The following is a 15,750-nucleotide window of genomic DNA, read 5'->3' as shown; positions in this document are numbered from 1 at the left end:
TTAAGAATTATGTTTTTCTCTTAATTATTTAAATAAATATTTTTAATGATATTTTTAAAAATTAAAAAACAATATCTACATTTTATAAAAAATATTTTTATTTAAAGATATATTTTAAAGTATAATTTTTAATTAAAACAAAAATTTTTGAATTAATTAATGTTCATGGGGTACAAATTTCAAAATTTTAAAATTATATTAAAAAATTCCTTTTTATTATTTTAAATAAAAATAAGGGTAAATTTATAAACAAAACACATTTTTTTAAAAATGTTGGGAAAATATTATTTTCAGGTTTTAATAAATTTTAATTTTGAAAAAGAATATTATTATATATTTTAAATAAAAAAGTACATTTTTTAAGAATGATGATTTTTTTCCTTTCTTTACTTAAATAAATGTTTTTAATGTTATTTTTTAAAATTAAAAAAAATATATATCTACATTTTTTAACAAATATTTTTACTTATAGATTATTTTAAATGTTAAATTTTAATTAAAATGAATATTTCTGATTTATTTACACTTCTTGGGTTTTAAATTTCTAAAATAATTTTAAAAAATATCTTTTTCTTAAATTTAAAAAAATAAGAGAAAAGTGAAAATAACATTAACAGAATTAATTATAGTTCTTCGACAAAGAATATTTAATTATTTAAAATAAAAATAATACTGCATAAATTAAACATTTTTATTGATAATTTTTACTCAAATTGAAAATTTTGATATAAAATATAAAAACAAGGACGTTTGGTGATAGTTAAATCCAACGAGAACATTAAGGGTCCAACAAACAGAATTTTGTCTCCACAAAGTCATATTTCTGGTTGGCAACAGTTCCTTTCCATTTCGCCAATCATAAACCACAATTGTAGACGCATAACTCACAAAACGGAAACAGCCTCGTACGCCGTATATATATATATATATATATATATATATATATATATATATACAGAAAAAAAAACGATGAACCGTACATTTAATTCAATTGGCCGTAGATATTAGAGGATATTTGTATTCGAAGGACGGTTAGGCAACAGGGATGAAAATAAATTTAAATAATAATCATAATTCACGTACCGAGATCCATTGTTCTTCGATCTTCGATGGAGTGAGTGAACGTTAGGCTCCAAGTTTATACAAAAACGTGACTGGAAACGTCATATGCGGTCACTTCCTCTTCTCGTGTCCATTTCCACCGGCCGTTTTACTACACCTGCAATAAAGGAAAGCAATAAATGTTGGGACCGTGTCACACGCATCGCAACCGATATTTATCTACCATCCTTGCTTTGTCTCTATGGAAATGGGAGCTTTTCAGCGTTTCGCTGGAACTATCACCCCGTTTTATCGGATTTGATTGCAATTTTACAGTTTACACATCCACGCTTTAACTTGCACATAAATCTAATTCGTCAGAAATTACTATGAATATTTAAACAGTTTTAAGCTACTGAATATGCTGTAAACACATTTTAATGAGCTGGGCTATTATTTATGGTATAATAATTTTATGTTTGATAATTTGCATTTGCCAATTTACTTCACGTGCCATATTATCTGATTTAAATACATTTATCGTTCATACATAGTATAATGTTAAATCATAAAGAACACATACTAAATTTTAATAAGGAAGTCAAACGCAAATGCATAATTAATTGCTTATGGCGTTCGTTAAAATATTTCAATTACCAGACGTCTTAAATTTATTCCAAGTCGGACACGGTTTGAAATTACAGTAAAAAATTATAATAAACCTCAACAATGAATTTATGAGGCTATGAAATATAATATTTTCTTAGTTGAAGTGCTGTAAAACGCATAAATATAATTAATAGGGATGTTTTAAATTAAAATACATTGTGCTAAAGATTTATAAAATATAAAATGAAAATTCCATATATATAGAATAAAATGTCAGCAATATTTGATTTAAATTTCCTAGATTAAATAAATGAAAAAATATGTTTAATATTTTGAATATTTTGTGGTTCTAGAAGATTACTATTATAGTTTAAATTAATTTTACATTTTATATATTTTAATAGACATAAAACAATATTAGAGTTCTGGTACAATTTTTATTTCTAAAAAAAGCATTTTAATGGATTACCACACTTTTTATTCGGTTCATTCTAAATTTATTTGTTGTTTAGCACTGCAAAATGCCTTAAAGAAGACTTTCTTCTGAAAATTTTGATCCCATAATTGCAATCTGTAATGCTCAAATGTATATTTGAAGAGTGACATCGTGGTGGGCGACAACGAGATATGTCTAGAAGAATTTCCTTTATTATAAATTTAAACAAGAATAAGGGTAAATTCATAAAGTTAAAGTAAAATTTCTAAATAAATATTGAAGAAACAATATTTTAGGTCTTTAATTAATTTTAATTTTGAAAATGATTATTTATATTTCTTTAAATAAAAAAAGTACATTTTTTAATAATTATGGTTTTTCCATTTAAAAAATATAATTTTTTTTTAAATTAATATTTTTACTTAAATAATAAGTAAAGATTTTTACCAAAAATAAGAGTAAATATTACGTTAAAGTTTTTAATTAATTTTAAGGAAGAATTAATTAATTAATTTTTGACTAATTTTTTAATAAATATTTTAATGCTATTTTTATAAAATAAAAAATAATATTTACATTTTCTATTAAATACTTATACGATATATATTAAATGTTAGTTTTTGATTAGAAAAAAATTTTTGAATTAATTAAATTTTTTTTTTTAATTTTAAAATTATTTTAAAAGATGATTCTTTATAAATTTTTACTAAAAATAAGGGTAAATATATAAAGTGAAAAGCAATATTTTTATATAAATATTGAAGAAATATTATTTTAAAGTCTTTAAATCATTTTAAATTTGAAAAAGAATATTTTTTTATATTTATTTAAATAAACATTTTAATGCTATTTTTATAAAATAAAAAATAATATTTACATTTTCTAATATATTATATTTTATATGTTAATTGTTGTGTTTGGGAAGAACAAATTATAAAAAATTTAAAATTAATCTAAAAATGGTGTTTTTATAGATTTTTACCCAAAATAATTTTAAATTTATAAAGTGAAAAACAATATTTCTAAATAAATATTGAAGAAATATTAAGTCTTTAACTAATTTTAAACTTGAGAAAGAATATTTTTTTTTTATTTTTATTTAAATAAATATTTAAATGCTATTTTTATAAAATAAAAAATAATATTTACATTTTCTATTAAATACTTTTAATTTACGATACATATTAAATGTTATTTTTTTTATTAAATTTTAAAATTATTTTAACTTTATAAATTTTTACTAAAAGTAAGGGTAAATTTATAAAGTGAAAAATAATATTTCTAAATAAATATTATTTAAGTTTACCATCAGAAGAAGGTTGAATCTAGCTGGTTTTAGAGCTAGAGGACGTTTTTGACATCTGTCTTCGAATTTGGACATGGTGTGAACGTGTTGAGGGATTATGAGCAAAACATGACTCCACCTGTTGCTTTTGGAGGTGTTACTGCAACAGTAAAACTATGAATGGTTGATGATATCAATAAATTCTTGAGGGGTATTCTTCAGCTGTAGTTTGTAGAAAGTCTGGAATACTCATGGAAGGATTTAAGAGGTGCCGAATAAATCTGCATAAGTAATCTCATATATGCTCAATTGGATTCATATTCAGAGAAGGTGGTGGCCACTTCATTCTTTCATTTTCTAAGAACGTCCCAGACTATCTCGTTTCCATGTGGACTAGCATTATCGTTCATAAATATAAAATTGAGACCCACCTCCTTTGGTATTAATTATAAGATATATGTGAATTTGTCTAGTCATTGGGTCAGAAACATGTACCAAAGCAATTCTTCTTCCATACAAGATTCCACCCCAAAACATGACATTTCACTACGCATATACAACAGAGAGTCATTTTATCATTAAGATAAAAGCCAACTTTGATGAACATGGGCGCATTCCAACCTTGATGTTCTGTGTCTTAAGTAATAGGCACTCTTAAAGGTTTTCTAGATCGTAATAGACTACCAACAGTCCTTCTTCTGATGGTTACATTTATCCGCCTATTTCTTATAACCATGTGGACTAAGTATCTGCCTTGTGTGGCATTTATTACCCTTAGATATCCACTTCGAGGTCTAGTTTCACTACGTCACTGAATGGTCCTCGTAACAGCACTGTGATGTATGTTTAACCTTTGAACAATTTGCTTCCACTTGAAGAAAAACAGTTCCTAAACATTTTAAACAACATTTTTTGCTGCGTTTAAATTGTTTAACACAAAAACAGTTAAAGGTACATATGTGTTATTAAATTTATATATATTATATATTTATATGTTATAAACAAATAAATTGCACATTTACAAAGAGTGGTGCAAAATATTTGAAACTGAGTTTATATTTATTGCAATATGCCATTATGGCATTGGTATTTTGACTAATTCAAATTATCTACCTCAAAAGACTCACAGTGTAAATTCACCCTCTAATTCCATGTCCTTTACAGGAAAGAAAAAATGACTTAAAAAGGTTTTAAACCTGCACTATTAGTTGAATTACGAAAGTTCTCAATAAAAACTTTTTACTCACATAATAAAATTCGAACCACTAACGAAACACGACCGAGCACCTATTTTTATTGCTAACGGTCTTGAAAAATTACTCACTTGTTTTCTTCCTTGCACGTGAACGTATTAATGTATTAAAAAAACATTTATTATTTTTCTTTATAGTCTGCGGACTGTTAATTTCATTAGCGTCACGTTTATATCGATTCCCATTTTTGTACCCGTAACGTAAGTATCCGTACGTTCCTTGCATCCGATATTGTTGTTCTCGCTGCGTAAATATCGAAACGTCTTATCCGAAATTGAATCACTGCGGAACGGCAATTTAAACGTCGCAAGTGCACGTTCATTTCCCGGTTGTGCGTTCTACCAGATTAATTATAATTAAATTGTGGGATTTGTAGATGCGTTAAGGTGATGAGATCATTTATAATGCCTTGGATGAATTTCAAAATTGAAATGAACCCAGATATAAATAATTCACGCATTGCGAATTTCCACTCTAACTAATCTTAGATTCTTAGAAATTGAGTTTATTTTTATTTATACTAATCCCAATTTACGTTACCCGTTCCTATGGCGACCACCTTTACGAATCATTTGGATTGTAATGTTTGTTAGAAGTTAAAATTACAACTGCAAAGAGCCACCACTATTTGATGCCGAAATAGCCAAAGTGGCAATTAGGGGGCCAATAATAAATTAACGTCCACTGTGTTTACCATTCTATTAAATTCGAGATTATTTCGAGGCATCCGAGTGAGGGCGAAACGCAGCTGAACATTGTTAGAATCATATGGATGGACGAAATGTGCTGAAACAAATTAACTGTTTCAACGTATCCAGATTACACGCCCAACTAATATCTTAACTTAAATAATTGCTTGGCCAATTCCTGGCTTTCCTCTATGGCACTCGGAATTCCTTCTTATCACGTCAGTTTATGTTGTGGTATTACTTATGAATTAATTAAACACATTTTTTTAATGGTGGATCACCGGATGGAAGTCGTTCGAATTTGCGGTTTGGTCTAATGTAAACTTTGCCTGCTGAGCTAAGTACCCTAATATAACAATTACTTTGGTGCACGTGACATTTACTATTCAAGTGGGCAACTAATTTTATTGTCCCTTTTTGCCCTACTCTTGGGACCATGTGGCACCCATTCATCATTTCGCACATGTCATTTTTTCCTAACGGTTCTTCGGTTCAAAACAATTTAAGACTTTTGGCGACTGGTTTGGATATAGTCAATACAGTCGATAAGTGGTTGTTGGAGGGCCAAAAATATGGAAACTAGCTTTTTCTTTTCTTCTAAATGTTTGGGAAATCCATATATATACACAGGGTGATTCATCTAGCTTATTGATTATTTATTTATTAGTTTGTTTACGGAGAAGGGAAAAAGGTATTCTAAATAATTTTCAAATATTTATAATTATGCGAATAATTAACAAATGAAAATGATAAAAAAACTAGATTCAAATAACTAATTATTAACATTTTAAGCCTTAGCATATCCCTATCAGTTAAAAAAAGGAAAAGGTTGTATTAGAACAAAGGAGGAACACTATTTTCTTATTCTGTTCAGTTCTGTATAAATTGATGAAAAATGGTTGATTGAAATTCACTGTAATTTCATTTGTATATTTAAAAGGTGTCTGAAAAAAAATTTCCGGTAAGTGTACTAAATATTATGGAGAACAAACAAAAGTATTGATTGTATTTATTATAGTACTAATAAATTGACTTGGACTACTTTTCTAATTTATTTTGAACAAAATTTCATTGCCAGTTTTGCCGGAAATGAAATTAACTTTGTTATTTTCAATGGTACTAATAATTTCTTCTTATAGGATGGTTTCAGCATCAAAAATGTTTTTACAGATATAAGATAAAAAACAGATAAATTACAAAAGTACTTTAAGTTAACTTATAATTGTTATACAAATTTGAAATCAATACCTTTTAATTCTCCATAAATAACATAATTAAACGAATTTCAATTAGTCATTTTTCTTCAGTTTAGAAAGCAGAAATTTACAGAATGAGAAGAGTGTTTTTTTTCATATAATCTTTTCATTTTTTATCTTATAAGGATACTCTATGTTTATAACTGAAAAATCTATTGATTATTTGAATCCATTTTTTTATCATTAATTTTCACTTATTAATTATGTATAATTATAAAATTTTAAAAGATAAAAAAAAATAATTCAAATAAATTGAAAAATTTAAACTTAAACTTATATGAATAACTAAATATGTCTATAAGAAGTTTTGTCTCAAATCTTTGGTAATATAGTAAAATTACTACTACACTTAGACATATTAATACACTGGTTTACAAATTTAAAAAAATTACTGGGAAATAGGGGGATGTTTTTTAAATTTACAGCCAAAATTGTGCTATCAGGTCTAGTTCTTTTTATGTCGTACTCAAAGAACAGAATATTCTCCTGGAAAACAACCATTAGTTGATCCAAATGACGTTCTACTTCCACCACTTCATATATAACTAGGTCTTTTCAAAAACTTTGTTAAGTAATTGTAAAATTTCATAATTACAGAAATAAATGTCAGAAAGAAAAATCTTTAAATCATCATCAAACTAGAGATTATTACAAATAATAAATAATGAAAAATCATTAATGAATAGAAGTTATAGAAGGAACCGCACTACCTTTAAATTGACATATAAAGTCAAAAAACTGATGAACATTTCAATTTTATATGAGGTTCTTTGTTCCATTATTTAATAAAATTTGTATGACCTTTAAATTCATGAAAAAGAATTTAAGATGTAAATTGTGTTATAAAAATTTAATAAATGATAGGTGAATAATTAAAATAATAATGATAATTATTATTATATCGGTTTTAAATGTTAAATATAATCTAAAGAAGTATTTTAATGCTTGTTAACATAAGTATTGTGGCGCCCAACTTTAAACAATCAATAAAATATTTCTTTTTTCCTTCTGTTATTCTATTTAAATTTAATACTACTACTTTCCAAATATCACAATTAAATGACTTAAGTACTAGTATTATTTAGGATTTAAATATTAAAATTATATAAGAAAAATTATTTTAATACATATTAACAGCCCATCATTAAAACTTCAACAAAATATTATTATTTCTTCTGCTATTCTATTTAAAATTAATACTACAATTAAATAATTTAAGTTCTTGATAAAGGTGTTATATAGGTTTTAAATATTAAATTTTATATCAAAAGAAGTATTTTAATGTATGTTAAAAAAATATTGTGGCGCCCAATGTTAAAATTTCGATAAAATATATGTTTTTTTCATTTACATTTACAAAATATCATAATTAAATAATTTAAGTGCTAAAAAGTATTATAGAGGTTTTAAAGTTAAATATATATCTAAAGAAGAATTTTAATGGGTGTTAACAGAAATATTGTGGCGCCCAATGTTAAATATTTCTTTTTTCTTCTGTCATTCTCTTTAAATTTAATATTACTAATTTCCAATGACTTATGTACTTGATAAAAAGTATTATATATGATTTAAATATTCAATATATCTAAAGAAGTATTTTAATATATGTTAACGAATATGTTTATTATATATAACTAGGTCTTTTCAAAAAACTTTTTCAAGTTCTTCGTAATTGTAAAATTTCATAATTAGAGAAATAAGTCACAGAAAGGAAAATCTTTAAATTATCAGCAAACAAGAGAATATTATAATTAATGAATAATGAAAAATCATTTAAGAATAGAAGTTACAGAAAGAAGTCAAAATTGGATCCTCGTGGCACCTCAGATGATGTCAAGTAGAATTGCGACTGGAAATTGTACTAATGGTTAAATCCAAGGGAGTTTAATTTGTTGAGAATTATACAGTGGTCAATTCTGCCGAGAAATATGTATAGATAACATAATTGTAAGTGAATTAAAAAATTTCTACGACACATTTTCCTGATTAAGCAAAGTTGTTGCGTGTCACAACATAATCCATCCATTGTTCGTAAGAGTGACAGACTACAACACGATCCGTTTTAGGAATATCAGATGGTGGAAAATGTTTGGCGTAATTTAATCAAGACAATGTAGCAATCAAGGCAACTCGTAAAACGCTTAATAAGCCCATTATTCAATTAGGGAATTAAATCTAATATTTTGTGGCAGCTCGTGGTCTTAACGAGACACCGTTTAAACTGTCTGCCGCTCTTAAATGTGTGCTCGTCTCACATAAACAACGACTGATTCGTTCTTCTGTTTCGTGAACGCGTCCCATTTTAAATCGGTCTCGTTTTTGGACCGAAAATATGACGTTTCGAAATTGAAAACGTGCAATTTCCGGCGTGAAACTATTTATAAAAAAAATCCTAGTTTTAAATCGATTGAAAAACGCATTCAGCCAGGTGCCAATGGAAATGCGATTTTGGTCGGCATTTATTTCGGGTGCGCCAATGAGAGCAACGGAATTAATCTGGGTCTACGAGGACGTTAATTCATTAAACTTGGAATTCTTCAATGAACTATCGATGGTTTTATTTTGGTGCTAAATTTAGCACTTTGGCACTGGCACTGTCCAATTAATGTCCTCCACTACTTTCTACACTGTCGACAGCTTAAATGGTTTATCATTTAAGGCACGCACGGGACATTTATATCTTTTGGCGAGTTTGTTTCGAGATTACTCGAAGTATCGGACTTTTTCGCATCGCTCTTCGCCCATCATCAAACGACCGAATTGAAATGGTGTTTTTATTATGTTTGGTTTAAAAATAGTTGCCCGGTGAAAATATTGTCGTAACACATAAAAGCGAAAATGTGTTAAATATGTTTATGTGCAATAATAATTTAATTGAAATGCTAAAATTAGAACGTGATACTTCGGAAAGATTTCTTGATCTATGAAACGGGAATATTTAAACATCTTAAAATATTCTTAGTTGATCATCTATGGCAGGTGTATCGGACGTTAATGTGTTTAACAGGAAAATTATTTTTACCCACCAATTAATAAACCTTCTATAATAATTATTATTTAGGACTACTTTCTGATTAGTATTCTCTAGTTGTTTTCCGGCTATGTACTGAGGAAACTACAAATAACTTTGGTTTACAGCCATTTTATTTTTCATACCCCATTATGATTTTCTGAATGAATTTTGGCTCACTAAATACGAAAATCACACAATCATGCTGGTAGTAATAGAAATAATAAAGTTAAGTGAATGTCATAGAATGTTCATTTATCTTTAATACTCGTTTAGTAAAATTGGTGAATTAGATCTCGAGTTGTACTCAAAAATGTCGATTTAATTGAATTGAATTGAAAATTTAAAATAAAAATTCATTGTTCTAAATTTAAGTGTAATTTTCATATTTAGTGAGACAAAATTTATAGGAAAATAATGGTGGAATATAAGGGCAAATGGCTGTGTGGCCTCTAAATTCATGAAAAAGAATCTAAGATATAAATTGTGTTATAAAAATTCAATAATATTGTGGCATCCAAACATTACACAATCAATAAAATATTTCTTCTGTTATTCTGTTTAAATTCATTACTACAATTAAATAATTTAATTACTACTTTACAAATATCACATGAATGACTTAAGTACTTGATAACAAGTATTGTATAGGATTTAAATATTAAAATTATATATGATGTATGTAATATGTTGACAGAAATATTATGGCGCCCAATGTTAAAACTTCAACAAAATATTATTATTTCTTCTGCTATTCTATTTAAAATTAATACTACAATTAAATAATTTAAGTTCTTGATAAAGGTATTATATAGATTTTAAATATTAAATTTATATCTAAAGAAGTATTTTAATATATGTTAAAAGAAATATTATGACGCCCAACGTTAAAATTTCAATAAAATATATGTTTATTTTTTCTGTGATTACTTGACAAAATATCGTAACTAAATAATTTAAGTGCTTGATAAAAAGTATTATATAGGTTTTAAATGTGAAATATAAAGCATTTTGTGTTAACAGAAATATTGTGGCGCCCAACATTAAAACTTCAACAAAATATTATTATTCTGTTCTATTATATCTGTTATTCAATTTAAAATTAATACTACTAATGGTATTATATAAGTTTTAAATATTAAATTTATATATAAAGAAGTATTTTAATAATAAAGTTAAAAGAATTTAAAATTTAAGTGCTTGATAAAAAATATTATATAGGTTTTAAATGTGAAATATATATCTAAAGAAGTATTTTAATGTTTGTTAACATAAGTATTGTGGCGCCCAACTTTAAACAATCAATAAAAAATTTCTATTTTCCTTTTGTTATTCTACTTAAATTTAATACTACTACTTTCCAAATATCACAATTAAGTGCTTGATAAAAAATATTATATATGATTCAATTATTAAAATTATATATGAAAAAGTATTTTAATACATGTTAACAGGAATATTGTGGCGTCCAACATTAAAAATTTAACAAAATATTATCAAAAGAAAATAAGTTTATATATATATATATATATATATATATATATATATATATATATATATCATTATTGACAATTAAAGACCAAAAACTGATGAACATTTCAATCTTAATTAAAGTTCTTTGTCCCATTATTTAACAAAATTTGCGTGACCTTTAAATTCATCAAAACGAATCACTGGTGTCAATTGTGTTATAAAAATTCAACAAATCACAGTCGAATAATTTACGGTTTTCCAACTAATAAAAATGCAGACCCGATCGTAGAAATTCTAGCAGATCGGTACAGTTTACATGGAACGAATTCCGACACGTCTGAACAAAATAAATTCCGATCCAGCACACAAATTGTGGGAGGATGAACAATTAAACACTGCGTTGATTTTGTATTCGGACTTTTAATTGACTTTTAATAGACTTTAATTGCTCGGATTTCACTAAATCAATACCGCATACTGACTACAAAGTTCTGGGTGTTGTTTGTTTGGCAATTTGAAATTTTCAATAATTAATTTCGGCCGCAAAATCAAAAGTTTTAGGTTACAAAACGCAAATGCCGATGTAGATCTATTTTAAAAACTGATTTTCTCAGAAGGAATACGATACCGTATCCTTTTTCCATTGGGCGTATTCCACTTGCCTTTTATTAGTTATGCCAAAAGTAAATTGAGCTTTCGGATACGAGATGCACCCTCACCATCTGTCTGGCTCGTAAAACTTTAACCTTTAGGTCTCCACTAAGTAGGGAATATTTTGTTAGATATTTATTATTTTCAGTATGGGCAGTTTTTAAAATAGAGTCGATCTTCTTTAAAGTGAAAGAGCAACTACTACATTTAGACACATTAAATAATTTCTTCACAGCAGTCACACATCACAATTTGAAATTGTAAATCCTCACAATCAGTTATATAATATTGAGAACGAAAAATCTTGTAATCATCAGCAAACAATACAATATTATAATTATTAGACAATAGTAAATCATTAGATGCTTTTGACCATCCAGAGTTTACCAAGTAGAATTAGGGCTTAAATCCAATGTAGATGACTATTGTACTAAAGTACAAAGTCAGAAGTTCCTGATGTAATTAAATAATGGGTTTGTTTCTTAAATGAACCTTTAAATGGTAATTTAGAAAGCCAAATTAATATATTTGATGAAGTCAGAAGAAATTTAATAATTAGTTCCATGTTTCTTCTAAAACCACTTTTGTTGGTAACATTGTTTTCTATATATATTTGATTAGATTTTTGAGATTTCCCTGTATAAAATGGAAATTTCAACTTAGTATTCAGATTAAAATGTTTTATTCATTACTATTATTCACACATAACTACGCATAAATATTTTGTGACATGAAAGCTCTTAATTAAATTTTAAATTTTGATTAAATAATCCAACTAATTTATTTATTGACACGCCATCATATGTGTGTTATCCGGAAAATGTATAAATTCCAATCAGAATGAAACGTTGATAAATAATACGGATTCGTTGACACACATAAACAATAAAATTTCTTTTGACCACGAATCTATTTCAAGCCTTTCACATGCCCATCGGTAACGTTTGCTTCTCGGAATCGCGATTTTGACTCACGCTCATTGCAAATGCAAACAAAAGCAACAAAAAAAAATTAATATATCAGTCTATAAATGTTTCACACGTACACACATACGTTAGAAGTCGGATGGATACTTCCAGACGCCAGACGCACGTGCGATTCGTGAAATTAGTTATCCCATATGCTTCTGTTTTGATTGAATGTCTGAAAACTTATGTTTTTGGTTGGGGATTTTGCTCTTTGCCTGTCGGGCGCTGGCTGCTCGTTTCCAATGATTTGCTCAGCTTTTTATAACCGAACTAAGAACATAAATTTTAATTTGAAATATAGAATTGGATTTAAAGTTTTACGTTAAAGTTGTAGTAGACTATTTTGGTATCAAATATTATTCGTTTTGGTAAATAAATCTATATAAATATTATTTTTCAAATATGATTAACTATAAATTTTCTGACTGAAACTGAAGTGTTAAAGCCTTAAACTTAATTTTATATTTGTGTTCTAAATAATACGAAAAATTTATTTTTTTTTTAATAATGATGGACGCTTTTAAATTAGTGGTTTTAATGACGTATTTAAAAATACACTAATTGGACTTCTGGTGATTTATTTGATTGGTACAAGATTTATATCTAAAATTTAATTATATTATAATAATTCAGAGACAATTGAGGTTTTTTGAATTGAATAGAAATATTGTGGCGCCCAACGTTAAAACTTCAATAAAATATATATTTATTTCTTGTTATTAATATCGTAATTAAATAATTTAAGTACTAGCTTAAAAGTGTTATACAGGTTTTAAATGTTAAATATACATCTCAAGAAGCATTTTAATGCATGTTATCAGAAATATTGTGGTGCCCAACATTAAAACTTGAATAAAATATGATTATTTCTTCTACAGAATAACAATTCTATTTAAAATTAAGTTCCTGATGTAAGAATTATATATTAAATATTAAATATATATCTAAAGAATTATTTTAATATATGTTAAAAAACTATTGTGGTGCCCAACGTTAAAATTTCGATAAAATATATGTTTATTTTTTCAGTCATTTACAAAATATCATAATTAAATAATTTAAGTGCTTGATAAAAAGTATTATAGAGGTTTTAAATGTTAAATATACATCTAAAGAAGAATTTTAATGGGTGTTAACAGAAATATTGTGGCGCCCAACGTTAAATAATCAGTAAATATTTCTTTTTTCTTCTGTTATTCTCTTTAAATTTAATATTGATACTTTCCAATGACTTATGTACTTGATAAAAAGTATTATATATGATTTAAATATAAAATTTATATCTAAAAAAGTATTTTAATGTTAAAAGATATGTTGTGGCGCCCAACATTGAAACTTCAGAAAACTATATAAATGTTTCTTTTGTTATTCTATTTAAATTTAATGGTACCATTAATTAATTTAAGTTATTGATAAATATTTTATATAGATTTTAAAAGTCAAATATATCACAAGAATTATTTTAATAGATGTTAAAAAAATATTGTGGCGCCCAACTTTAAAAATAATAATTTAATAAAATACATGTTTATTGTCTTTGTTATTATTTTACAAAATGTAGTAATTAAATAAGTTCAGTCCTTGATAAAAAGTATTATTTGGGAATCTAAAAAAGTATTTTAATACATGTTAACAGAAGTACTGTGGCGCCCAACATTAAATCTTCAATAAAATATGATTATTCCTTCTGTTATTCTCTTCAAATTTGCTTATTTCTTTTGTTATTATTTATTACTTTACAAAATATTGTATTTAAATAATTTCAGTACTTGATAAAAATAATAATGTGGGTTTCAATTATTAGATATATGTATCTAAAGAAGTATTTTAATACATGTTAACTGAAAAATAAATTGTAAAGTGTAGTTTTTAGTTTTTAAAATTTTTTAAAGCTATTTAAAAGATTAATATTTATAAAAATATATTTAGAATATCAAAATTAATTTATTGTGATTAATTTTGTTTTTGGCTTGGGTTGTAAATTCTTAGCTTTAATTTTAAATTTAAAAATACATTCATTTTCCTTCTGGAGCATCGGGGTCTAAAACTTACTAGAGTAAATCATATTCTACAGTTTAACAAATATTATTTTATGATTACTAGTTGAGACACTTTTCTAAAATAATAATTGACTTGTTTAGTAAATATCATAATTAAGTGTTTCGTAAGCTGACTTTAATTTATTAACACACGCATCTATTGGAATTAGTTTTATTCTAAGAATTTGACAACTCAAATTAATCATCAGTAATATATTTAGAACGGCACCTAATAAACACATGAAATATGCCAACAAAAAATAAAGCTGTATGTAAACTTTTAGGCGCCAAATAAAAATATATTTGTGACGATTTATAAACAACAATTTTGAGTCATATTTAGAGTTTATTCGACAAAACGTGCACGAGATTTATTTACGAATATGTGACACAATTTCCCAAACCACAACAGCACAAACGTTTGCACAAATCATACGCTCAAATTAAACCCAATCGACAACAATAAAATAATATTGGCGGCAAACCTTTCAGATCCCCAAACCGCACCGATACAATCATCCCGACACCGACAGGAATTCACAAACACTTACCTCCAAACAACCGCACAATAAATCGCTGCACGCAGTAATAAAAAACAGAAAAATGAACTACCAATCAGTCGAAGCTACTTAAAAATCAACCGTTCAAGTTTAAGGCAGTTTATGATGTCACTTCACACACGCGCTCTGTTACTGAAAACTGGCCAGACTCGCTGAGTCGTCTCCAGGCGTTAACTTTGAGTAACTACTGCCGAGATGCACAAAGCTCAGCCGCCTCACTCTGTATCCCTGCAGCTTTCGGGATAATGTCTGGAGTAGGGGGTACGAGTTGGACAGCTGAAAAAAAATATTACAGTTCCGTTTCAGTTCCTGTAGGCGCCGCGTTGCGGTTATGATTCGCTGTGGTTTCAGTAATTTGTCGATATATTTGGCGGAGTTTATTCATTTTAAAACGGTTTTATTGACTGATGGATGTAATTTATTATCTCAAAACAAATTCGTATGTTATTATGTTTGCTTTTACGTAGAGTAATTTCAATC

The 15,750-nt window shown here is 26.6% G+C and overlaps 1 protein-coding gene across 3 annotated transcripts in view; it reads right to left on the bottom strand.

Moving 5' to 3' along the window:
* The window catches only part of LOC109598531 (phosphoinositide 3-kinase adapter protein 1), a 43,142-nt gene extending 27,709 nt beyond the window's left edge, over nt 1–15,433 (bottom strand). The window contains exons 1-2 of one of the 3 annotated variants that reach the window (XM_049965554.1): nt 15,262–15,433; nt 1,084–1,219 (exon numbers count right to left, since the gene is read on the bottom strand). In XM_049965554.1, coding sequence (XP_049821511.1) covers nt 1,084–1,093 — 10 coding nt within the window. In that variant the 5' untranslated portion in view covers nt 1,094–1,219; nt 15,262–15,433. Of the gene's footprint in view, nt 1–1,083; nt 1,220–3,392; nt 3,492–15,195; nt 15,238–15,261 lie in introns of those variants that run through there. The other 2 variants (XM_049965555.1, XM_020014444.2) reach the window with 2 other exon arrangements.
* Nucleotides 15,434–15,750: the final 317 nt, after the last annotated feature.

Source organism: Aethina tumida, chromosome 3 (assembly GCF_024364675.1).
Source record: "Aethina tumida isolate Nest 87 chromosome 3, icAetTumi1.1, whole genome shotgun sequence".
Taxonomy (NCBI): Eukaryota; Metazoa; Arthropoda; class Insecta; order Coleoptera; family Nitidulidae; genus Aethina; species Aethina tumida.
This window is presented reverse-complemented; position numbering and strand designations above follow the sequence as displayed.